Below are 26,501 nucleotides of genomic sequence, written 5' to 3'. Positions count from 1 at the left end.
GGAACAACTAAGCTGGGGTAAGAGTAAGCCACTCTGGAGAACAAGGCATTTTGGTTAGTCACAAGATTTTTTTTCAACTTCTGATGTGTACAAATACTGTGCTAGGTGCTTTATAAATGTCAATTTATTCACCCTTGTAGCAACCCTGCAAAGTAGGTAGGTTAGCCTATTATTCAGGTGAAGAAATTAAAAATTGAATTCACATTAGTTAAACGGTTTATTCAAAGTCATATAGCTAGTACTTGGCTAGGCAGAGGCTGGTTTCGAATCTGAATCTTTTCAGTTTAAAAATCTACACTCTTCTCTCCTATACTGCCTAGCAAGGCAAAGGATATGAGTTTGAGAGATCAATATATAAAATCCAACTTGAACTAGGCTCTAGTAAACCTTAGTTTCAATGCAGCCTCAAACCCCAAAACTGGTCGTTGGCAGGCTTGTGCTTTTCACTCTGATTCGTTATCCACTGAATATTGATTTTTAGAACATTATCTGAATTTTAAATATGCTCTTGGTGGGTTTGAGAGCTGCTATAAAGAAGAGGAGGAGGCAGAATATCAGAATGCTAGGAAGTCCTAGGCATCTCTGGGGGTTTGCCTTAGAATTGTCCAGTACTACTCATGATCTCATAGCATAGTGCCTTCTGAGATGAACCCAGCAGAAGACCCTGGGAACTGTGGGGTGCTGGGTTGAGGCGGATAGGGGTTGTGAGAGGTTATTTCTCTCTCCCTGTAATTGCTGCTCATGGTTTGCACTACTTTGTTGTGCACTAGACACTGATGTCCTCACTGCTCCGATTCACTTACTCTCCTAGAGAGGGTGCACATGACACGGTTGTGTTAAAGATTTGGAATAGGGCTTCCCTGGTGGCGCAGTGGTTAAGAATCCGCCTGCCAATGCAGGGGACATGGGTTCGAGCCCTGGCCTGGGAACACCCCACATGCCACAGAGCAGCTAAGCCCATGTGCCACAACTACTGAGCCCACGTGCCACAACTACTGAAACCTGCGCACCTAGAGCCCGTGCTCCGCAACAAGAGAAGCCACGACAATGAGAAGCCCATGCACTGCAACGAAGAGTAGCCCCCACTGTCCACAACTAGAGAAACCTTGTGCACAGCGACGAAGACCCAACACAGCCAAAAATAAATTAATTAATTAATTAATTATTTTAAAAAAAAGATTTGGAACAGTGAAGCACAGGGGTGTATTTTAGCACAGGAAAAGCAGTAACTTAAAAACCAAAAACATCACTGCCTAAAATGTCCTTCAGCCAGTTCCTGACCACTAGCAGTTCCTCCCTGTCTGTGTCCCCCTTAGACCTTGACATGACTCCATTTTCTCAGGCCCTCTTTTCCCCTTCTAAGGCTCAGACACATTCTTTTTTGAAGTGAAATTGTGAGGATTTTTAATCTCGGTTGGTATGCATGTAACATTTTGTGTACCTCTTATTTTATGTCACGCTACTCAGTTATAAAGAGGACACAGGCTTTGTGGTGACAAATCCAGACTGAAAGCCAAGAGTCATGCGCTCTTCTGCTGACTCAGCCTAACCTTCAGAAAGGCTTACCCATAATGTGGGGCGTATAATGTGACTGTTTCAAAGGGTACTGTGAGAGTTAATGAGAACCTGTTTCATATGTCATGCCCTTGGAAAGAGTCACATTAAACAGTATACAGCTGCTGCACTGTTTGTGCAAAAGCCACTCATCTTTTTCAGTTGCATCCTTAAGGTTCAGCGTCATAGTAGAAATGGCAAAGGTGAGGGAGGATAGCTTCCCTGTAGACTGTGGGCAGGGCCAGTAAATTCTGTGCCAGGGATATGGCCGCGCTCTGTTGCTGGCAAACATTCATTTATGAGGCAAAGTTATAAAAGTATGTAAGGTGCGTCCTCCTGGAGCTGGTTTTCGGTGTGAGTAGACTCCACGAATCCCTTGACCTCTTTTCTTGTTCGAGCTGGTGGAATAGCAGAATTTATCTGGATGAGTCGAGTACAGAGTAGTTATAGTTGGCAGGTCCCTGTGGAGGTCTGTCTTGGGGGATGCTCACTTCTGTTAAACAGCATTACCGACTCTTGTCCACTTTTTAGGCCTCTTTGACAACCCCCCAGGGTCAGATGATGCAAAGCTCATTGATATATTTTATCCCGGTGATCAGCAGTCCGTGACATTCGGAACCAAGTCCAGAGTGGGAATGGGTGGCATGGAAGCCAAGGTAAGAATCTGGTGCCTTTATTGCCCGTAACAATTTACAAACCAAACTGTATTTTATCCTTCTTACTTTTGTAATTGAGGGCTGATGCACATACACACCTAAAGATACACATCTCTAAATACAGGTTTAATGCATATTGTGTACCTATATTTAGTGATGTCTTTCTATGTATTTTTATTAATATATTAAGCGTGTGTTCATATTATAACCTCCTCAAGGGCAGGGTCTATATTTTTTCATAATTCATAAATCCTCTAAATGTTAATATTAGAGCTCAAATATTTCTTTCTTTCTTCTTTTTTTTTTTTTTTTTTTGCTGTACGCGGGCCTCTCACTGTTGTGGCCTCTCCCGTTGTGGAGCACAGGCTCCGGACGCGCAGGCTCAGTGGCCATGGCTCACGGGCCCAGCCGGTCCACGGCATGTGGGATCTTCCCGGACCGGGGCACAAACCCGCGTCCCCTGCATCGGCAGGCGGACTCTCAACCACTGTGCCCCCAGGGAAGCCCCAGAGCTCAAATATTTCTTGATGAAACCTTTAAAAAGTTCTTCTCTCCCATTAATTGTTCTAAGAAGTTATACCCTTTAGGTACAGAATCATACGTAGCAATGGCAGAGAGGAGGACAAGAACCCCAGGTCCAAAAGCCCAAGAGTGCTCATGATCAGATTCCAGGCAAGCAGCAAGCTGGACGCTGCAAGCTGGCACAATAAGTCAAATGTAGAAGTTATGCGTCCCAGTACTAGAGAGGCTTAGAGAACACGCTGAGCACAAGGGGCGGATTGGTTTATCTTTAGACAACACATGCCAGGGTTGGGTTGGGAAGAGTGCATGGGCTGAGCGTGTCTTGAGAGCTTCTGAGCTGTGCAGAACCTTCCTACAGATAATTAAATTGCTCAATATCATGTTGTATTTGCTATGTTTTTGCATGTTTAAAGTGCAGGGGCCTAGACCCTACAAAGGTCTGAATCTATGGATCTAACTTCTCCCGTTAGGTGAAAGCAGCCCTCTGGGCTTTGCAAGGTGGTACTTCTGTGGTCATTGCCAATGGGACCCACCCGAAGGTGTCTGGGCATGTCATCACAGACATTGTGGAGGGAAAGAAAGTTGGCACCTTCTTTTCCGAAGTAAAGCCTGCAGGTAAGTAGTTCTTCATAGAGTCCCATGGTCTCTGGATGATTGCTAGTAACTCCATGGCCTAGATGGGGCTGAAGACTGAGCTCTCCCTCTGGGAGGAGAGCTTACAAAATTCATGTGCTAACATTATGAAATATGGTATAGCAAAATTGGATTCTACTTTGGTTTTGTAAAACTTATCTAACCTGCCTAACTAGGCCTCCTGTTCTCACTAAAATCACTAAGTGAAAGAGTATAAGCATCCATTTTCTCAGGAAACATTTGCTAGGCCCATGCTGGATGCCAGATACTAATGAACACTGGAGATGCAAAGATGCATAAGAAATAGTATGGGCTCTCTCAGGTGTTCCCAAAGATAGCACTGCCATATAATCTGCATTCAGAAATGCAAACATATTAGAAAATGTAAGCCAAAGTGGAATTGAGAAGAACTCTAGAAGACATAAATCATATTGTCTGCCCCAAAAATGCAGACAGGTTCTTGTGTTTCTGCCTGAGTTAATCTGGTATGCTCTTCTGCCAGTTTATTGGTCAGAGTGATCTCTGGATGTGAAAAAAGCACGCCAAGACCCTGAGCGTGTGCTGTGTGCCTGCAGGGAGCCCGTGCACATCTGCGATAGTGAGGGGGCAGTGAGCTGACCGTGAGCTGATGTTTGCAAATGTTCTTGCAGGCCCTACCGTGGAGCAGCAGGGAGAAATGGCTCGATCAGGAGGAAGGATGTTGGCCACTTTGGAACCTGAGCAGGTAATAACCCTAGCTGATAGTTTTGTGAGTTTTCAGAGTGAGTCATAACTGTGAGGTTTAGTGCACAGTCAAGCCTGCTGTTTCCCCCTTTATTCCTCGAGTCCCGTAGAGTTAGATCTGAGTTACAACTCTGATTCAGATTTGTTCTGCCTTTTTTCTTTTTCTAAATTTCATTTTCCCTTCTGTCTTTTATAGGCTTGAAGCCTAAGGTAGCTTTGCATCACTATGATGTTTTGATCAAAAGTATCATGAAAATCATGAGACCAGAGAGGCTCCCAAATCCTGCCACATAGTGGGCAGGGAAATGTAGGAAAGTAACTTTTCCCACCTCATCCAAATCACCAAGATTACCTAGAAGATGGAAGTTCAGAGCCTGCTCCATGTCATAGCCCTGCCCTGTCCACAGTGACTCAGTCAGTTGAAGTAGCAGACACGATGAAGTGTGAGAAGGTCGGGTGGAAGCAGGGTGCTGGCTTCCCAAGGGTTGCGGTGTTAGGGCTGGATTTGAAAGTGATGTATATACGTTTCTTCTGGGGAGTACTTTGGCCTGAGAAGGGAGAAGAAAATTTAAAATAACTACAAGTAGGAAAAGGAAAGCCCAGGAGAACCCTAGCTTCTCTCTCTATTAAATCAATTCTTTTACTCCTTTAGTAATCACTACTCTGATTTGCCATGTTTCCTCATCTAGGTGGGTAAGGATTGGGGTCTCCTCCAGCATCCAGGACTGGGTTTTTCCCCTTTGACTGAATTCATTTAATAAATAATTGTCGAAAAAGAAGAACTAGATGCAAAAACTTACCTGGGAAATCAGCTTTACAGCTGGTGCTATTAAATGAGATGTGTATGTCATGCTGATTCAAAGTGCTGGCGCCTGTCTCATGGACAAACTGAATAATTCATCATACCCTCTCCCCCACCACAAGGCTGTGGTTTGCTAATCATCATGATCAAGCGTGGTAAAAGAGGAAGAAAAGTGAGAAGAAATGGGGAGGTTAGTAGTGAGAGAGGAAGGAAAAATGAGGGGAGCAGTGGTGGGAAACAAATGAGTGAAGTAAGGAGGTTTCAGTCGTTGATGATTGGGATTTAGGAGCAAGGCCGGGCACACTCAGAAGAGTAGGTTTAAAAGTGTGGTGTGCGTTTTTTATGGGGTAACATGTTTGCTTATTTGTTTTAATGTTTTACCTTTTTTCCTAGAGAGCAGAGATTATCCATCATCTGGCTGATCTGTTGACAGACCAGCGAGATGAGATCCTGTTAGCCAACAAAAAAGACTTGGAGGAGGCAGAAGGTAAAGACCAGGCAACTTAGTTATAGAGAGATTTATTTGGGGTTTTATTCTTTGTTTTACTAATAATTCTTATATCATAGTCTGCCTAAAGTCAAGATGGTTATGGAAGAAATTACATACTGTATACATCATTTTTATTGAGGGTTGGTGGTTGGTATTCATTGGGAGTTTTCAAAGTACACGTACTACCTCCACCCCTTTTCTCAGATATTCCATATAACACCTACCCACCCCCCCACCCACTGAGGGGCTTTTTCCTTCCATTCCCCACAGTCACAAGCCATGGCTACTGTGGCAATTTCAAGACAAAAAAGAAAAAGATTGAGGACCTCACTATTTTAGACATTAAGCTAATAGCAGCTAACATTTACTGAGGCCTTTGTGTTTCTGGGCATTATGCTAAGGGATTAACAGGCAGGATCTGATTTTCTCTTCAGAACATGGTACCTGGAAGGTACCTACTATTTATTATCCCTGTTTTACAGAGGAGAAAACTAAAGCGGAGAGAAGTTGTTACACGCCTAAAACCATACAGCCAGTAGCAGATCTGGGAACGAAACCCAGATGGACAGTGCATATAAAATAGTTGTGGAAATAGTTTGTGCAACCTGTGTTGAAAGATAGCTTATCTCCTAGTTCCTTAACCAGTACGTAGTCTGCCATCCAGAAATGCCCTTGAGGTGCTAATGGTAGCGTAAGTGAGACGGCTGAACTCTCATTGAAGACAGCTGAATATGTGGAGTCAGGGAGGCCCTCATTTTTCTCTCCTTTTCTTAATTCTCTGTCTTTTCCACCCTGAAATAATGGGGGTTGATTTTACGGGGTTTTAAATTTCCTTTTCTTGTGAATAAATGTGCCTCAAGTTGAACATCCAAATTAGTGGTGTTCCCTTTAAAGAAACCTTGCAGGGCTCGCCAACGTTATTTTCATTCCTTAAAACATTTTTGAGCCATTACTTTGGAACTTGCTTTAGACTTTACATCTGGGCTTTTGAATTTTTGCAGTATTGGAAAGCCATAAAAAATTTAAATAAATGGAAGAAATCTTTATTACTATTATTGACATCTTATCCAGTTCTTTAAGTTAAAAGAATTAAGACCCACAGGGGTTAAAGCTGCTGCTCAAGGTCACACACCTAGTTGTTGGTAGAACTCTGACCCTGATCCCAGTTATCTCTCTCTGGAAATCCACAAGGACACACATGGCTTAAGAACAAAGTCTCAGGTATACACAAGCATGGTAATCACCTTTGAGTCCGTGAGCCCATTTCAGGAAATTTATCCCTAAGAAAAGATTGCAAGAGGAAAAAAATAGCTCTGTATATAAAGTTTCTTAGAGCAGGATTATTTATACCGTTGAAAACTGGAAACAACCTGAGTGTCTGATAACATAGGTACAGTCATGTGCATTGAACTGTATCAACTCAATGGAATATTTAGTAGTAATTAAAATAATTTTGGCAACATGGAAAATGTACGTGCATTGAGGTGAAAAACTAGAGTATAATATTTAATATGCACTACAATTAAAACGATTTTTAGCACATGGGGAGAAGTGAAGAAAATTAATTAAATTGATGTAATTGGTTGATAAAATTATGGTTTCATTTTTTTTCTTAATATAAGGTTGGCTCCTCCCCTCCAAAGTAGAAGTCTTTTTATAATTTTGTCTTGGTGGTTGTGACTATAAAAAAGAAAGGGAAATTTTTCATAATATCATTCAACATTAACCATAGTAATGATTTATGATACGTGATTCCAAATGGTTTTCCTGAGCATGTGTGTGTTTGTGTGTGTGGAGAGAGAGATGATCACACTGTGCATGCTTTTATATGAAAATTTAAAGAAAATTCTGTATATGAACTTACCATAATTCTATTTAAGTTTTTATTTCAAAAGAAAACATCTTTATTACTTCTGCTTATAAAAATAATTCACTCATTATAAAAAATTTAAATAACGCAGAAAGATAGGCAGAGATCATCACTGTTCTTGATGCTTTCCGACATCTCTCTGCACATGTATATGCAATGTGTGATAACTAGGGTGATGTCATACATGCTGTTTTATAGTTTGCCTTTTTCACAAACTACATCCTGGACAACTTTCCATATCAGTAAATATAGACATTTATTTATAGTAACTGCATTGTACCCCATTGGCTGAATCTATAGGTAGAATCCAGTTTCCCACTATAATAAAAACGCTGTGATAAGTATCCTCACTACATGCAGGTTTGCTGATACAAATGACAAATTTCTGGAACTGAAATTGCTGACGCCAAGGGTGTGGGTGTGTCCACACCTTTACATGATGATGTATACTGCCCAACTGCCCCTCCCAGAAAAGCTGTGTAAATGATATGTCCTTGTCTCCCTGAGACCCCCTGAGTTCCATGTCTGTTCCTAACACAGTGCCATGTGTTCAGTAAAACAGCCATAGCCCTCCCAGGTCTACTGCTTCATCATGTGCTCTTCACACCTCTTCAGGGAGACTCGCAGCCCCTCTGCTGAAACGTTTGAGCCTTTCCACGTCTAAATTGAACAGCCTGGCTATCGGTCTGCGGCAGATCGCAGCCTCCTCACAGGACAGCGTGGGGCGGGTTTTGCGCCGGACCCGAATTGCCAAAGACTTGGAGCTCGAACAAGTGACTGTCCCAATTGGAGTTCTACTGGTCATCTTTGAATCTCGCCCTGACTGTCTACCCCAGGTATGTGACTAATGCCTGCCATTAGGGTAGGGAATTGGAGGAAGAGCTTCTTTTCAGGACGCAGATAAATCTCCCGAAGATATCTTTCTTTTCTTTCCTTTCCTCCTTCCTTCCCCCAGAGGTAATTTTTGAGACTTTATTCTCAGGTTGCGCTTAAGGCAATTTATGTTTTTGATTTTTCTGGTAATTCTAAAAAAGGTAATTCATATGTCCATTTTACAGTTGAAGAAACTGAAGCTTATGGAAGTTAATTTTCCTGTGACATTTGTAAGGATGGAGCTGGGCCTCCAGCCCAGATGAATCTCCCATGCCATGACACGGGAGTACATTTCCAAAAAACTTAGGACTTCCCTGGTGGTCCAGTGGTTAAGACTCTGTGCTTCCACTGCAGAGTGTGCGGGTTCAGTCCCTGGTCAGGGAACTAAGATCCCACATGCCGTGCAGTGCGGCCAAAAACAAAAACTTAGCTCACTGGAGCACTTTGTTCCCTGACCACAGAGTCCCTGCTAACCTACTGCAGGCTCATTCACCTAGTAGCTGGTTTTGCCCATGTGAAAAAGACCCATTTATTATCAGTGTCGCAGATGGCTTCCTGTAGGTACATCTCTTAGGAAGAAGAACTTTCAGTAGTTAATGGAAACTAGCGTGTGACCCCCTTTAAGAAATCTGACAAATCACAGGCTAATTGAGGCAAAACCATGTGGCAGAGGTTTTGCCAAGTGGCCATGCTCTGAAGTATAAGGTGGTATTAGAGGGTGGTCTTGCTCATTGCCCTAAATTCTCGCCCAGAAATCTGGAACCACTTCCCCACTGGACTGTCCAGTAGGATGATACCAGCCTTTTCTTTGCACTAGGCCCAAAGTCTCACAGAGAGATTCTATTTAAAGACAAACAAAAGGGACTTCCCTGGTGACGCAGTGGTTAAGAATCCGCCTGCCAATGCAGGGGACACGGGTTGAATCCCTGGTCTGGGAAGATCCCACATGCCGCAGAGCAAGTAAGCCCGTGCGCCACAACTGCTGAGCCTGCACTCTAGAGCCCGCGTGCCACAACTACTGAATCCCACGTGCCTAGAGCTCAGGCTCCGCAACAAGAGAAGCCACTGCAATGAGAAACCTGCGCACCACACGAAGAGTAGCCCCCTCTTGCTGCAGCTAGAGAAAGCCAGCGGGCAGCAACGAAGACCCAGCACAGCCAAAAATAAATAAATAAATAAATTTATTTTTAAAAAATAATTTTAAAAATAAATAAATAAATAAGAACCAGTACCTTTTTACGCTAGGGCATAGGTGACCATGGGAGTCCCACATGCTCTGTGGAGGCTATTCCCTGACATGACCTAAAACCAGCTGGTCCACCAAGGGACTCTCATACCATTGGGGTCTGTCCTCAGCCCCTTTCTGGCTGTATATCTGTCTCACAGAGAACCCCCAGAGATAACTGCAGAACTCCTATCAGCTGGTAGAAGTGGGTCCTAAGTCTCTCTGTAGGCCGTGTTCATTAAGTTTTCTCTGCTACCTTTTATCCATACTAGCGAATACTTCATGAGGGAAAGGTTTCCTCTTCAGCCAGTTACAGCTGAGGTTCCTCACATGGCATCACAGAATCCATGAATCCTAAAAGTTGTATGTAGAATGCTGTGTGTTTGTGCATTTATCTGGGAAAAGTTTACATAATTTTTGTAAGAGGTTCATGAGCATTAGAAACAAAAAGGGGTTAAGAACCATTCATGTGGAGATTAACGTGTTCAAGCAAGTTTTTTTAAGTTTCTTTTGATACGTTACAAAAACGGGAAGATTTTCATTCATCCTGAGAGCATTCAGGAAGTTCAGCTTCAGGCCTTGGACGATCAGGTGAGTGTCATTAGCTCTTGGCTCTAAGAGGGTAACTAACCCCCCTCCTGGATGGCCTGCTTCTTCCTCCCAGCAGTCTCTGCCGCAGCTGTCCAGGGGCTGGCGGCTCTAGTCCTCTCCAGGGTCTCAGCACCAGCCATTAGAGCTCTCGGAACAATGACAGGGCCAGGATACGATGTGGCCAGAGATGCCGCCCAGCCTGAGTCAGGTGGAACAACACCTGAGTCAAGACGCCGCTGAGCACCTGTCCTCCACCGTGGCCAGAGAGGGGAGTGCTCATGTGACCCTGGGCACTTAACTCAGGTTACAGCGTAATGGTGCTAAGGAAGCTGTACAGTAGAGTTCCTACGATCCGGGACTTTGGCTCTAGAGTCAAGGCCCCCAGCTCTGCCGCTTATAAGCTGTGTGACCTTGGGGAGTCACCAACTTCTCTGTGCTTCAGTGTCCTTATGTGTAAAGCAGAGGATAAAACAGGTACTTAATTCACTGGAATGTTGTGAAGATGAAACATGGTAGGCCTTACAAAGTGATTAACAGTGGTTGGCACAGGAAATGTGCTCAGCGAGCACTAATGTTACCCTTTTACTGCTTTTTCCCTTTGGTTCATTGCTCTCCTCTTTGATCTGCAGGTGGCAGCCTTGGCTATCGCAAGTGGTAATGGCTTGTTACTCAAAGGAGGGAAGGAGGCCTCACACAGCAACCGGATTCTTCACCTCCTGACCCAGGAGGCCCTCTCAATCCATGGAATCAAGGAGGCCGTACAGCTGGTAGGTCCCTGGGAATGAGCCAGGTCAGGCCCAGAGGGCCAGGTCAGGTCTTTGGGTGTTTGAAGCAAAGCTTAGGCCACATAAGGCCAAGCCAGTGCAGACAGGGTTGATTGGAGGAGCAGCAGGTCCAGTGTGCCGGTGACATTAGACAATGGCAGGGCTGCCTTGACCCAGAAGGGTCTTGAGTGGCTCAGCTGTCTCATACAGCTGTGTCCTGGTACCGCTGATTTACAAGAATGCCTGTTAGCCCTTCATTCTTAAGGTCACAGGCAGCAGGAATACCAGACCCAGACTATGAGTGAGGCCTGGGTTCTGCTCACTGGTAGTGATTTAGGCCAAGTCAGACAGATACATTTTATGAAGGTTTGTCGGAAACCGTCATGCAGCTTGTAAGTATGAGGTCATGCTGTTAACACTATTATTATTATGGTCATTATTTGAACCATTGTGTCGCTCTCCTCAACCATCCAGTGGAGGTTTTGAAGTACTAGATAGTTTTATTGAGTACCTACTGTGGGCAAGGCACTTTCATTCCATTATCTCATTTAATCCTCAACAACCTTGTGAGAAAAATTATTAGGTCCATTTTATAGATGGAAGAAAAATAGGCTCATTGGTAAAATAACTTAGCCAGAATCACCCAGAATTTATATTTGGACCTAGGTTGACTCCAGATCCTTCTCTTTTTCCTTGAGGCCCACTCACTCCAACATTCCAGGATTCCGTTGGCTGCTAGGAGGGTGTCTACAAACCTGCCTCGTTACATGCTCCCTGACAAGAAGCTGGGTTATTCTTACAGCAACATAGTGGGTAGAAAGAGCACAGGCTGTAGGGGCTCCAATCCCAGCTGCTCCATACCCTAGTTTAATTCGACAGATTTCCTCCTCTCCTCCTTCTTATTGATGTATAACATACATAAAGTACCCTAATCACATGTGAACAGCTCTGTAATTGTGTCCGCTTATATACACGCATATAACCACCCCCCGCATCAAGATACAGACTATTTCCAGTACCCCAAAGTCTCCCTTGTGCCCTTCCCCATCAGTAGGCCCCACCCCACCACCAGGAAACCACTATCTTTTTACTTTCTTCACATTCAATTTCTTTTGCCTATTCTTGAACTTCATATAAGTGAAATAATACAAAACGCACTCTTTTATCTGTATTTCTTTTGTTCAGGTATTTCTTTCTCATGTCCATGAGATTCATCCTCATTGTTGCATCTAGCAGTACTTTTCCCTTTTTGATTGCTGTGTAGTATTCCATTTATATGCACGTACTACAGCTTATCCTTTCTTCTGTCGATGAACATTTGGGTTATTTCTGGTTTGGTGCAATGCAGATTAAAGTTGCCATGAACCTTCTTGTACATGTGTGTATATTTGTACTTCTCTTGTGAGTAACATGTCCATATGGGGGAAAATTAAAAATCAAGAGGAAGGAAAAAATGTCCGTAATCTCAGAGTTGTAACACAAGCACTTTAGTCACTCCAGCCAGCATCCCAGGGTAGAGGTTGTAAGCAGGAGTCGTGGAGAACCGTGACTCCCTAGCAAGACCAACATGTCATTAGGCTGTGATTAGAGAGCCAACGGAGCAGCCACTTCCTTTTGTGATCTTCATAGCCTGGCATACTCTGTACCTCCTCGACCTTCCAGAGATAGCACGTTGTACCTCTTCTAGCATCTTAGAAGTGTCTGTCCTGTGTTATGGGTAGTCATAGGGTAGTCCTGTCTTCCCTATCAGACTCTGAGTTCTTTGAGGGCAGGGACCCTGTCTTGCATGTTTTGTAATGCAGAGCACAGGACCTAATGTGTAGAGTTTGATAAGCATTTGCTGGACAACTTTCAATTCCCATGATCAGGAACTTAATCTTGTTTTTGTTTTTAATATTTATTTATTTTCCTTTTTTTTTGTTTTTTGGCTGTGTCGCGTCTTAGTTGTGGCACATGGGATCTTTGTTGAGACATGCGGGATCTTTTCATTATGGTACGCGGTCTGCTCGGGTTTCTCTCTAGTTGCAGCACGCGGGCTTCTCTCTAGTTGTGGCGTGCAGGTTTTCTCTCTGTAGTTGTGGCACGTGGGCTCCAGGGCACTTGAGCTCTGTAGTTTGTGGCACACGGGCTCTCTTGTTGAGGTGCGTGAGCTCAATAGTTGGGGCACACGGGCTTAGTTGCCCCGTGCCATGGGGGATCTTAGTTCCCTGACCAGGGATCGAACCCACATCCCCTGCATTGGAAGGCAGATTCTTTACCACTGGACCACCAGGGATGTTCCTTAATCTTGTTTTTGGAATAAGTTTTCAGAGCATCAGACTTAGTTCTCAGGAGATACAGACATTTATCTGTGAAAGGGATGCTGCTACTTCCATATTTTGTGTGATCAGAAGATGTCATCTTTACCTTTTATTCTCTGCCTTTTCAGGTGAATACCAGAGAAGAAGTGGAAGATCTTTGCCGCCTAGACAAAATGATAGATCTAATCATTCCACGCGGCTCCTCTCAGCTGGTCAGAAACATCCAGAAAGCTGCTAAGGGTATTCCAGTGATGGGGCACAGTGAAGGCATCTGCCACATGTACGTGGACTCAGAGGCCAGTGTCGACAAGGTCACCAGACTAGGTGAGCTCAATGGTGTCCCGTTTCATGTGGGCAAAATACTTGTCGTGTCCTCGGTGGCTCAGGATCACGTTAATAGAAACCATTTTTTGTCCTCCTCTTTCAGTTAGAGACTCTAAATGCGAATATCCAGCCGCCTGTAATGCTTTAGAGACTCTGTTAATCCACCGAGATCTGCTGAGAACACCATTATTTGACCAGATCATTGACATGCTGAGAGTGGAACAGGTAGGACAAGTCCATCACTTCCTGTCTTCCCTCCCGAGATTTAGAAGCTGTGGGATCAGACTGGGAGCAGCTGCCATACCATTTAAGGAAGTGTGAGAAGCAATATTTTTGAGCATCTGCCATATGCAAAGTTCTGTGCTGAGTACACAGTGAGTAAGACATGCCTTTGCCGCTGACAGTCTAGTGGATGGAAGAAACCCATACACAAATAGCTTCATTCCAAAGTGGTGTGTGTTCAGTGCTAAGAGGGTTCAAAGATAAAGCAGGTCACATGGCAGCCCACTGAATGGACTCTTTCCTGCCACCTCTTATTCAGGCGGCATACAGTTTATGTTTCTGAACACACATTCTTGTTTGGATTTGATTTGAAAAGATTGTGCAGAAATGTTTTCAAACCAAAGATTTATATATAGCTGCTCCTCCACAGATGTCTTCAATTACCAATATTAATGTGCTTATTAATACAGTGATATTTGGGAGTGAGCAGTTTGTATAATGTCCTCTCTGGATTATTTTCTTACCATGTCGTTAAGATTATAAACCACCAGTGCCAGTAAGTTTCGAGTATAAATGTATGCTCCATCCTAAATTCCTGATTGCAAGAAAGATAGATGTTCTCCAGGTGAAACTGGACAATCTTAAATTTTCTGTCAGGATGCATTTTAAGCTTCAATATCTGATGTCAGAATTACGTAAACTAGCACAGCAGTAGAGAAAGTGACTGCTGGTCTTCGTTGCTTTGACCCTGAGCATGTGTCTCTTCCCTTCCATCCTTTTGCTGAAAAGGAAGACTTCAGTCAGCTTATAAATGTGGCATGGTCCCAGTTTGGAAAATGAAAATAAATGTACCCCACAAATTATAAGGGAGTTAGATCACATGATCACTTACGTTTGGGGCCTAACCTTCCACTGGTGGCCTGTTTGAGTGCTGACGTATGCCAGGCAGCACACTGGCCTGGACTGGACAGGAGGAAAGCTCTCCTGTATCCAGGAGTGAAGCCCCCAGTTCTGATTCAGACAAACCCACAACATCCTCAGTCATCCTCAGCATTGCCTTGAAATCCCTCAAGTCAGAATGAGCCAGTATGTGTACTTCAGCACCTTGTAGTGCAGGAAGTACACCAGAGGACGACTTGCACACGGGTGGGGTTCCAGCCCCTGGGGAACATGGTTGGACCCCAGGCCTGGAGGAAGTGTGGTCCCAGATAGGAAACCATTCAAGGCCTTGGGAGCAACGAGGACATGACAAATGTGGTTTGTTGTGACTTGAGCCAAGTCAAGAGCTTGGCCCTAAAGAATCGAGGCGTGAACGCTGCCCTGGGAAGGTCTCGGAGAACAAGGCCTGAGTGGGATCACACTGTGACCGGGGTCCCCAATGACCAGCCTCAGCATCCTTAAATTCCTCCAGCCAGAAGCAGGGTTAGCCCCAGAATCTGGACCTGAGCTGAACCTGGAAATGGGGCCAGACTGACAAAGTCAGAAATCTAACGACTAACCACAGTTTGAAGTGGTTTCCAACCAAGTACTGTTTTCCTCTAAAGCACGCCTAGGACTTCTCCAGGGAGGAGGGAGGAGAAGTGTGTTTGTGGCATCTCCCTCTTTCCGTCTGAGTCCAATGCCTAAGTCCCACATGCGAAGAATGGGATTTTTCTCGTCACGTGTTCATTTTAGTAAAATGCCAGCAGTCAAGGGCTTATGTCAGTAGCCCATTAAATGCCTTGCACATTCTTCACATTCAGAGGCTTCCTGCTGAAATCCCTGCTCCAGTTTTACTGGGGGCCCATTGCTGACAGGTGGCCGTCAGCATTTCCCAAAGCAGAGCATCCTGGAGGGTGGAAGGCTGCCTCTAAAAGGAAGCAGGGACTAGTTTAGTTTCCAGGCCACAGGAGCCCTGGACTCATCATCTTCAGGCTCATCTTGCTGTTGGATCCCAGAGGGAGGAGTGTGCGCTTACCTCTTTCTGCTGTGTTTATGTTGTTGCCCCGGACTTCCTCTGTCCCAGGTGAAGATTCACGCAGGCCCCAAGTTCGCCTCCTATCTGACCTTCAGCCCCTCCGAAGTGAAGTCCCTCCGAACTGAGTACGGGGACCTGGAACTGTGCATTGAAGTGGTGGACAGTGTGCAGGAGGCCATCGACCACATCCACAAGTATGGCAGCTCCCACACGGACGTCATCGTCACAGAGAATGGTAAGTGTGCAGGGGCTGCAGCACACGGGGTCTGCGGGGTCTGCGTTTTCTGCCTTGATCTCCAAGCTGACCCTGCTCCTCTCAGCCCCTCTTAGCCTGCAGGAGAACGTAATCTCAGTGGACTGATAACAGTGCCTGGCGTGGGCGGCACTTGCTGGTTTGCTGAGTGCTTTTACATCTGTTACCTCGCTGTGTTGTCTCAGTGGCCCCGAGGGAAGAGGCAGGGAAGAGGTGATTCGCTCCACTTTATACGTGGCTCACTCTGTCTCAGAGGCGTTACCATTTAATCCATGCAGCAGTCTTTCCCGGTTGCTGGAATAAACCCATTTTACAGCTGAGGAAATCAAGGTTCAGGAGGTTAAGCGCAGAACCAACTAGTTTAGGGCAAAACCAACTCTCCACAGTCACTCATTCCCTCCACAGGTGAGCCTGGGTGTCAGGCACTGGAGGCCCGATGGTAAAGGATGCCAGCATGGCCCCCTCAGGGAACTTGCAGTCAGTTTACTGGGGAATCACAGCACCACCAGTGAAAACAGTTAATACTTGAGCACTTGCCATCTGCTAGGCTCTGGGATGAGTGCTCCATGCTGTTGGTTCATTTTATCCTCTCTGCAAGCCTGGGAGCTGGGTAATACTGTCAGTCCCCATTGTACTCAGGCACAGAGAGGTTCAGAAGCCTGTCCACAGTCACCCAGCTGGTGGGTGTGGAGTTTGAGTTGAGACTTTGGCATTTGACTCAGAGCCTATAAACAGATAGTGTAGACAGGCCATTGCAGCACTGAGGGTATGTCTGCAGGGAGATCTGGATTCCAACCCAGTCTTTCCCAGGTACCTACTCCTTCAACAACAGGACTGATGAAGCTGGTTTGCTTTCACAAGTCTGCATGTTTAATACGTGGGGAAGCACCTCAGGGGCCTGGGCCCTGCCCCAGTCAGGCCCTGTTGAGTGGCTGGAAGCAGGGATGTTCTCCCTGGGCCATCCTAACTCAATTTCTTCCCTTTATGCTGCAGAGAAGACAGCAGAGTTCTTCCTCCAGCACGTGGATAGTGCCTGTGTGTTCTGGAATGCCAGCACTCGCTTCTCTGATGGCTACCGCTTCGGACTGGGTAAGAAGGAGTCTGGTCGGGGAGAAAGGAGTCCCTCGTGAATCACTGTGTGGCCCCGAGGAGCATGGTGAGGGTGGAGGAGACACCTGGCCTTTACAGTCACGTGCATGAGCAAGATGACGCAGACATACCGAGGGAAGGTGGGTTTATGAGAGAGAAGGATAACAGCTACCATGAACTGGTAGAAGTCCTGTGTTCTAGGCATTTCACATGCTAAGAAGGTAGGTACTTGTATTTCCTTTTTCATAGATGAGGATACTGAGATTCAAAGAAATGAAGTAACTTGCCCAAAGTCATGCAGCTGGTGTTCAGACCCAGACTTCCGTGAGTCCAGAGCCTGGACTCTGCCACGTACAGCAGACCACAGTGTGTCTGCATGCATGGATTATGACAGGTGTGCATGCCAAGGTCCCGTGGGAGCACTGCCGCTGCAGACTTACTCCTTCAGAGGGACACAGCCAGGTTGCCTCAGAGCTAGGAATCCACCCTGAGGACAGGACAAAAGAAGGTGTTAGTACCTATGCTGGGCTGAAGTATGAGCATCAGAAACAAACAGGTAAGTCCAGAGGTGCAAGGTTGACTTCTAATGCAGACTTTGAAATAAAAAGCTTTACAAAGACACCCTCCCCACTTCCATCATTAGTAATAAATTCTCCATCCCCCAGTAGTATAAGGAGTTCTCAGACAGTCGCTGGTTTTCAGGGGTACCATTTTACAAAGCTCCAATAAGGCATTTGTGGCACATCTGAGAATTATTTCAACGACTTAAAACATTTTAATCCCTCTGAACGTTTGAATAGAGAACTGCCTAGAGAAATAGTTCTCACTGAATTGTTAAAGGTTATTAAAGGGAATTTTGCTGTTATTCTTAGTCATTGGACTCTTTATTTTTAGTTTCCTGTTTCTGTTGTGTTGGGGTTTGATTTAATTATCACATCACTTGCACTGATCTTTGTATTCCATGTTCTTGAAGAAGAAATAGCACACTTGTAAGGGCTGAGGTGCCCAGCTTTCAAGTGAAAGTCCAAGATGGGGGAGGAGCAAAGACCACTCCATTGTCTTTCCATCAGCTGCTCAGAGCAAACGCTCAGACTCTGGTTGGGTTAAGTTCCTGTGAAATGCATGAATAACAGTAACAGATAATATTCATTGAGCATTTACTGTATTTCCGGCACCGTGCTAAGTGCATCACGTGCATTATCTCACTTAGTTCTACATAATGGATTCTATTATTTTCTTCCTTTTCCAAAAGAAAAACCTGAAGCAAGAGATGGTTAGGTAACCTGCCCAAAGTCATGTGATCTCTACGCTATTAACCCAGAATTTGAAGCCAGTGGTCACCATCTCCTTGCCGACCACTGCCCCAGGCACCTCGCTTGCTCCTCTCTGCCTGCAGCGGCTCTCCACTGCTGTCCCCTGGCCGGCTCCTTCTCATTCAGGTTTCAGCCAAAGGCACCTGCTCGGGGAGGCTCCCACTGACCACCCTATCCAGGGTGCTGCCGCCCTGCCACACAGTCTCCGTCCCAGCACCCTTCGCTGCACCCCATCACCACATGGAATTATTTGTTGAACTGTTCTTTGGCTGCCTTGCCCACAAGAATACAAGCTCCATGAATTACATCAGTTGTTCACCACTTCATCCCCGGGTCCCAGCCCAGTGCCTGCTCAGTGAAGTTGTGATGAGCAAAGGAGCCCTGCCTCAACTGCACACGGTGCAGAACACCAAGCCAGACCTGGGAAGAGCCCCGGTGCCCCACGTCTGAGGCTGGAGCAGGAGGGAGGAAAATGAAAAGCTCTCTTTGGTGTAGTCAGCAGCCATTTCATGAGCAACTAGGAGCTAGGCATTCTAGGGAGTACCTAGAACATGTCCCTTACCATCTAGGGTTTAAAGGATACTCGGGGAGATGAAACCTCTATACACTGTCGTACACCAGAAACAGTACCCAAATGTCAGATGATGGTATGCAATCCAGACACAAGACAGATATCGGAGACAGCACTTGTAGTATTGTCAAAATGGATTGGGGATAAAATACAAAGGAGAGGCCCACAGTCAGGCCCCTTCTTCTCTTCTTAAAGAAGGGGCCTGACCGTGACTCACAGCAACCAGAGAACATGTTTATGGGGACAGTGGAAATCAGGCTAGCCCAGGGAGGATGGGTCAGGAGAGGGCAGAGAGAGGGGGCCAAGTGAGGAGAAGGAAGAGACGCAGGCCTGGCGGGTGGTCAGGAAGCAGAAGCTGGGAAAGCCACACCCTCATCCGTGCTTTTCCACAGGAGCTGAAGTGGGGATCAGTACATCTCGAATCCACGCCCGGGGACCAGTGGGACTGGAGGGACTGCTTACTACCAAGTGGCTGCTGCGAGGCCAGGACCACGTGGTCTCGGACTTCTCAGAGCATGGAAGTTTAAAGTACCTTCACGAGAACCTCCCTGTTCCTCAGAGAAGCACCAACTGAAAGCATTCAGAGGAGAGCCGGGCATGTTCCGAGCGGTCTTCACAGTTAAACTCACCTTAAGCCTCTCGGGGTGAACCAGGTCTTTTCTCCCACCTCCTGGAAGGGCCTGCCTGTTGGAAAGTGCCCCTCAGCATTTACTGGGCCGTGTGGCAACATCAGCCTGGACTAAGGACTCTCATTCCCGCTCACCCTTTTCTTTCTTTTTAAGGTAGAAAATAATTGCTCTGGATAGGGATTTTGCTTAATTGCTAGAGGGGGACTTTGCTTCACATAGTGCAGTTCCCTTCAGTGGTAGAAACAGAAAGGTGCGGTTTCCCCACATAAAAGGCAATGGAAAAATCATGGTCGCTTTTTACCTTTTATCACCTCAATGAGGTAGAGTCTCCCTTGGTATGTGTTTGTTATAAGGGCCAGTCGTACCTGATAAGTCTCCACATTTCCTTTCTTTCACTCTCTTAGTCGTCTTCAGAAAGGAAAGATTTGGAATTTAGAGAGAGGCAGCCCTTTTTAGCATTCTCATTAGAAACAATCACAAAAATAGACTGAATCATCTGCACTAGGAAGATTGACCTTTTGTATTTATTTGTGGAGTAAATATAAACAAGCATTCCAGATGCTGTAAGCCTCTGAATCCAGGAGCTTGGCACTACCTGTGACATGGTTAGAACCTGGAGCTGCAGACAGGAGGCACAAGTTTCAGGATGAAGGACCTACAGCCATTGTGCTTGAAATTTTTATATGAATTATTTTGTCATCCTATCCTCTCCCTCCAAAACAAAAATTAGAGGATTATTTTAATACTTTGGATTCTTGCCCCCTTTTTGAGAAATAAAGTTCTTATGAGAAGCCTGTGTGCATGATTTAAGCTTTCTCCGTCACTTGTTGTTACCCTCTTCCTCTTCCCTCCCTTGTGGCCCTCACACCCCACTGTTACACAGTCTCTTCTCTGGAAGTTGGTTGGGGACAGAGGCCATCTGCCTCAGCAGTGTCAGTGGAAGCAGCACAGGCAGATCCCCAGGGGAGGAACTCAGGCTGAGAGAGAGGAAAGGAAAACATGATATGAAGCCCCAGGAGCTTAGGGACTAAAAACACGGTGATGGTCTGAAGTTCATGGGTGTGACTGACATGAGCGTGCTGTCCTTGTGCCGTGTCCACACGGCATCCACGTGGATTGTTCTGCCCGTCACGTTGCCTCAGGATCGCCTGCTTCAGAGACAGCCCTAAGCCCTCCCTGCCTCCCTCCATCCTGTTCTTCAGGTCCGTGGTGCCTGACAGTCTGCATTTGAAAGATTTCTTGTCTCGTGGGGGCCCTCCCAGAGAAATAAGTACTGACTTACATGTTTCTTTTTATCCTCTGAGGAGGTTTTATGAGCACAAGAATTACGGTGTCGTGTGGGGAACATGTTCCCGGCTGGCTCCAGGCTGCACCTCTCTTCCAGACCCTTACATGGCCGGCCACGTTACCCTGCCCGCCCCGCCCTGTGAGTGGGGAGTTCTGGCATAGCTTGCCTGAAAAGGCAATAAACAAAGTCCTGCCTGAAACTCTGTGGCAAATACCACAATCGGCTCCCAACCACACAACAAACGCCCCTGGAATCGAAAATAGAAAGTGACCCAAGAAGGCCAAGCCCTTGGGGAAGACTCCACTGAGGAGGCAGACCTGGAGCTGGGCCCTGAGAAAGACAAGTTGTAGGGTAAGGAGAGGCGAGAGCATTCAGGCAGGGGACTGGGGAAGCAAAAGCCAGAGGTGGGGATGAAATGCAGGTCTGGGGAGCAGTGAATGTACCAGCTTGGTTGGGGCTGAAGTTCATGTGGGTAAACAGGAAAGTAGTACATCCAAGACAGCGGGGAGACAACCTCTGCCTGAGCCACCCTTCTTAGGGCGTGGGGTGGGGTGAGTTTAGTGCAGAAAATGCAGCTAAAGCTCTGTCATCCAACAAGTCCATTCTCCCTTATGCAGGCACTTCAGTCCTTAGTCCATTTCTGCAGAGAGTATGGGCCATCAGTCTCCGTTTTTCCACCAAAAGCAGAGAGATTCCCAAAAGAAGGCCAGGAGGCAGCCGTAGCTTCACAGGGACCCCCACCCAGGCAGTCTTCCAGTATGTGGCTTGTCCTAACTATAGGAAGCTGGCTTTTTATTCTGAAATCCCTTCTGTGGTCCTGCCCTGCTACTTCCCTTTCTTGGCCACCAACTCCTGGCAGCACCGGGTGTGAACCAACCAATCCTGAAACTCCCACCTCCCCACCGAAGGGGAAAAAAAGCCCTCAACAAATGTTTTTATTCATCAAGCCAAGTTTACTTGGGTTTAGATTTTCTGTTACTTAGAAATAAAGATGGTAATAATTATAAAGGTAAATATAATAGTGATAAAATTAATGTCTGAATGATTCAGTATATTCATATATTATGGGGGCATTTACAGAATTATTCATATGGGAGGAAAATTGGGCAGCCAAGGACTGGATTATAGTAGGTGTTATTTGTCTGCTCTATATCCTTTATTTTATGAAACCATCTCTTCCCATTTTGCAGTAACCCAGCTCAGTCTCTGTGACTTGCGGTGGGGGGGTGTTCATCTCCCTCTGATGAGCCACCTAGTAAGCCTGTCTTTGGATTCCCCACTGTCTAGCGAGGAGCAGTGCACACAGGTGCTCACCGACCACCTGGTGACATGGACTACCTGGGCAGAGTTATGGAGGCGGAAGTGGGACTCCTCTGAGATCCGTGGACCATTCGGGACACTGGTGGGAGGGTGGCAGCCTGAAATGGTCATATGTCTTTGCTGACCCCAACTCATTTCCTAGTAACTGAGCAGCGTCATCATTCTCGCCTAGCCGTGCTCGAAACATGCCTTGGAGTCTGTTGGAGTGGAAGGTGGGTTAATGTTACAGTGTTTTTTCTGCTGGTGCTTCTGGCAAAAATCAGTGAAGACCTTTAAACCATTCTTTTGGCAGCACTCCCCCTCCCCCTTTAGTGAGGATGAGTTGTAAAACTTCATTCAGTATTCAGTCAGCACCTATTATGTGCCATGTGCTGGGAATAAGAGACATTATCCCCCCCCCACCCCCGCCAACGGTTCAAAGCTTAACCTGAGCATTACTGCTCTATCCCCAGATAATTATTCTTCTTAACTCCCAGTCTCTACCACCTATTTTACCCCTATTCCTAGGAGAAACCCTTTGGCCAATAAGAAGACACCAGACTAGACAGATCTCCAGACAGGAGGGGACACAGGTTCACTACCACCTCAGAAAAAAAACAACTCGCTGTGGATTCCACCCGGCCCTAAGATTCTTCTAACACTAGAGGGCGGTCAGGCCCCACAGACCTAAGGAGGTCGGTCCAAGTCTGAATGAGCTCCATGTGCCAGCATCCTCAGACTGTCCACCTGGAGATGAAGTGCTGGCGCAGTAAAATAACTTCCAGAGATCCATTTACTTAGAAGGTAAGAACATAGGCTGTTTTTGGATAAGAGGCAGATGAGAGTTTGGATCTTGATTCCACCACCTGCTAGCTGTCTGAGCTGGGGAAAGTGTCTTAACATCTCAGAACTTTGATAAACTTATCCATAAGTGGGTTTTGTGAAATTATATATAAGACACTCAGCACAATATCCAGCTTATGGTAAATCTTCAATAACTGTTAGCTGCACTGTTTATTTTGTTCTGAAGAATAGCTTTCACTTAGTTCTGTACATTGCTATTTTATTTGAAGTCCAAACATCTCTTCCTAGGAAATGAGGTGGGGACACTCTTAGGAGATAATCTACTATGTACCAGGCACTATAGCAAGAGCCTTACAGATGATGCCACAGCAATCTGAATGACTTATCTCTATTTTATAGGCACAGAAACTAAGGATCAGAGAGGTTGAATAAATTCCCAGGTCACCCAGTTACAAAGTGGCAGAACCTAGATTAGAAACAGATAACTAGACTTCAAAGCTCTTCACCACCACAGCAGGCTGTAGCAGTAGTGTTTTCCCAGAAGTTCCTGCATCTTAGCCCAAGGCAAGTTGTAAGGCAGAAGAAGGAGGTTGCCATAGCTACTAACTAGACCCCTTTTCAAGTAATCAGATCCCAGGTCTGCTCCAGTTTTGCAAGAAGAGATGCTTGTCTGGAAACTCTCCTCAACACCTGCCCCTGGAGGGAGCCGACTGCACCTGAATTATTTACAGAGTCCCTAGACATTTGATATAATGAGCAGGTGTGGATGCTTCTCCGACTTTCCCCCAAACATGCCTTTACTGACCCCCTTCCCCTCCCCCTAGTTGCCTATGAGGAAAAAGAAGCATCAGCCTTCCCACGTTGTATGTGTGTCTACCTCCTTCATTCTCCATTCCAAAAATTATCTGTAAGAAGTGAACCATTTTCCTTGCAAATCTCAAAATAATGTTGGTCTGAGTTGAAATTGATGGTGTAAATAGGACCCTAGCTAGTAAATGGATAAATTTTTCTACTGATACACAGTTCCTTTTCCTCTATCCTAAGGTTATACAAGTCAAACCTAAAGACTGAGTTTGTCAAAAATATTCATTCTATGGATTTCAGTTACATAAAGGAAAAAAAAACTATGCTTAGAAAAAAGACTAGAAGGAAATACGAATGTAAAGGTGGCACTTGGCCTACAGTTTTTATACCACAGTAGCATATGGAGTAACAAAATGTCACTTATTAATAAATTCAGTGATGAGCGTCATGAGTTTTCTAGGGTCTGTTCCCCACCCACATCCTCATGTGAGTGCTCACATGCACCCCTTGCCTGGACAATCCATCTGTCGCTTCCCTTCTCTCCCTTCCTATTCATAGGCCAGTAGTGGGGTAACTGTGCAGCCTGCAATTGTCCTGGTAAAGAATTGCTTCCAGGTCTCTTCCTCATCCTCTCTATCTAGTCTGTGAGTCTGTGTTGTTTCAGCATCTTTTGTAGTACCCCAGTTAGATTTTCATGTGAAATCAAACTGAATCCATTGAATCTTAACAGTATTTTAGGTATATATCTCTTTACAGTGAACTATTTGAAAACAATTAGCCATTAAAAACCTTGTTTGTAAAGAATATTGATTGACATGGAGAAGAGGCTCACTACAAAATGTTGAAGAAAAAACTTGGCTTTACCTCTATCCGTGGTTTCTCCATATCCACAGATTCAACCAACCATGGACTGTGTAGTACTGTAGTATTTACTGTTGAAAAACATCTGTGTATAAGTAGACCTGCACAGTTCAAATCTGCATTGTTCAGAGGTCAACTGTAGTTATTCTGGGTCCAGGACAGTAGGACTTCAGCCATATCTGTAATATTTTATCTTCCTTGAAAAAATATTTGAAGCACATATGGCAGAATTTTAAAATTTGGTCTTGATGGTGGGGGCAGTGATATCTGTTATATTACTTTCTCTGTTTGAATTCTTTCATAATTAGAAAACAACATAATTAGAAAAGATATTTATTGTTCATATTGACATCTTAACCAAGTTATTTTTGATCGAATTTTCCTGTATCCCTGTTATAATGCCTGGAATAATGTAGGTAAATAATAAGTATTTTCTTTTTGAAAAGAAAAAGAAAATAAGAAAAAACTTGGCTTTAAAGAGGTTAGTTAAAATTTCCCAATTATAATGTATATATATTTGGTTAGGAAGAAGCCTGGAAGAAAATGTATCAAAATATTATGAGTGATTCTTTTTTATCTTTATTGAAATATAGTTGATTTACAATGTTATATTAGCTTCAGGTATATAGCAAAGTGATTCAGTTATATATATATTTATATATATATATATGTGTGTGTGTGTGTATACATATATATATATATATATATACACACATACATACACACACATATATATATTCTTTTTTAGATTATTTTCCATTATAGGTTATTAAAAGATATTGAGTATATAGTTCCCTGTGCCATACAGTAGGTCCTTGTTGGTTATCTATTTTATGTATAGTAGTGTGTATATTTTAATCCCAAACTCCTAATTTATCCCTCCTGCATCTTTTCTCCTTTGGTAACCGTAAGTCTGCGTTCTATGTCTGTGAGTCTATTTCTGCTTTGTAAATAAGTTCATTTGTGTCAGATTTTAGATTCCACATATAAGCAATATCATATGATATTTGTCTTTCTCTATCTGACTTACTTCACTTAGTATGATAATCTCCAGGTCCATCCATGTTGCTGCAAATAGCATTATTTCATTCTTTTTTATGGATGAGTAATATTCCACTGTGTATATATACACCACATCTTCTTTATCCATTCATCTGTTGATGGACATTTAGGTTGCTTCCATATCTTGGCTATTGTAAACAGTGCTGCTGTGAACATTGTTGCGGGGTGGGGGGGGCGGTGCATGGATCTTTTCAAATTAGAGTTTTCTCTGGATATATGCCCAGGAATGGGATTGCTGGATCAATAAAGTTACTGCTGTAACTTTATTTTTAGTTTTTTAAGGAACCTCCATACTGTTCTCCATAGTGACTGTACCGATTTACATTCCCACCAGCAGTGTAGGAGGGTTCCTTTTCTCCACACCCTCTATTGTGAGCAATTCTTACTGAGTAGTGGGATTAATAGTGAGTTTTACTCACCATTATACTTTTCTGTTTTCCAAAGTTTCTTTTTTACTACTTGAAATATTTTTTGAATATTTTTCTTGTTTTCATAGCTACTAATATTTATTCCTGAGGGAAATTAGTGGTATGATGGTGAAAATAAAATTTGTGATAACAATCTTTTAAATCTAGAGAGGCTTATTTTTCCATTTCATCCCCCTTTGCAGACTGTCTTGCAGAGAAGAAATCAAGGCTCAGGGGGCTAAGTCCTGGAACCGGGCCTCTGCCCTGTAGGGGGATTGTGGCCTCAGGGGAGACACTGGACTAGCCAGCTCTAGGGCGCCTCCAACCCGTGGCTCCCAGTGCGTCTGCGCTGTGTTGCTGCTCGGGTTTCACCCCCGTGCTTACAGCCCTCCCAAAGCCAGGGAACGTCAGAAAGCCATAAAGTGTTTCTGCTCCAGGTCCTTCACTGAACTCGAGTTTTCCTTCTCTAACGCACAAATAAGGCTACATCTCTGACTCTGTGTTGCCAGATTCTGTTTCAATGCATACAATTAGATGGTAAATAATTCAAGAGAACGGAAACTGGCAAAGCGGTGTGTGATGTCCAAATAGCTATCTTGTTTACCCTCTGGTGTA

At 44.8% G+C, this 26,501-nt stretch overlaps 1 protein-coding gene across 5 annotated transcripts in view; it reads left to right on the top strand.

Annotated features, from left to right (window-relative positions):
* ALDH18A1 (aldehyde dehydrogenase 18 family member A1) overlaps window positions 1-20,153 on the top strand; it is a 46,936-nt gene extending 26,783 nt beyond the window's left edge. For all 5 annotated transcript variants that reach the window (XM_027112113.1, XM_027112112.1, XM_027112111.1 and 2 more), the window contains 11 exons: window positions 2,086-2,210; window positions 3,203-3,347; window positions 4,016-4,089; window positions 5,284-5,377; window positions 7,866-8,086; window positions 10,569-10,706; window positions 13,132-13,327; window positions 13,431-13,552; window positions 15,555-15,741; window positions 16,753-16,848; window positions 19,125-20,153. In XM_027112113.1, the coding sequence (XP_026967914.1) occupies window positions 2,086-2,210; window positions 3,203-3,347; window positions 4,016-4,089; window positions 5,284-5,377; window positions 7,866-8,086; window positions 10,569-10,706; window positions 13,132-13,327; window positions 13,431-13,552; window positions 15,555-15,741; window positions 16,753-16,848; window positions 19,125-19,306 (1,580 nt within the window). In that variant the 3' untranslated portion in view covers window positions 19,307-20,153. The remainder of the gene's footprint in view (window positions 1-2,085; window positions 2,211-3,202; window positions 3,348-4,015; window positions 4,090-5,283; window positions 5,378-7,865; window positions 8,087-10,568; window positions 10,707-13,131; window positions 13,328-13,430; window positions 13,553-15,554; window positions 15,742-16,752; window positions 16,849-19,124) is intronic.
* The last annotated feature ends 6,348 nt before the right edge of the window (window positions 20,154-26,501 follow it).

This window comes from Aethalodelphis obliquidens, unplaced genomic scaffold, assembly GCF_003676395.1.
Source record: "Aethalodelphis obliquidens isolate GAN/ISIS:26980383/991018 unplaced genomic scaffold, ASM367639v1 scaffold11, whole genome shotgun sequence".
NCBI classification, from domain to species: domain Eukaryota; kingdom Metazoa; phylum Chordata; class Mammalia; order Artiodactyla; family Delphinidae; genus Aethalodelphis; species Aethalodelphis obliquidens.
The sequence above is the reverse complement of the archived record's forward strand: the minus strand, read 5'-3'. Positions and strand labels throughout refer to the sequence as shown.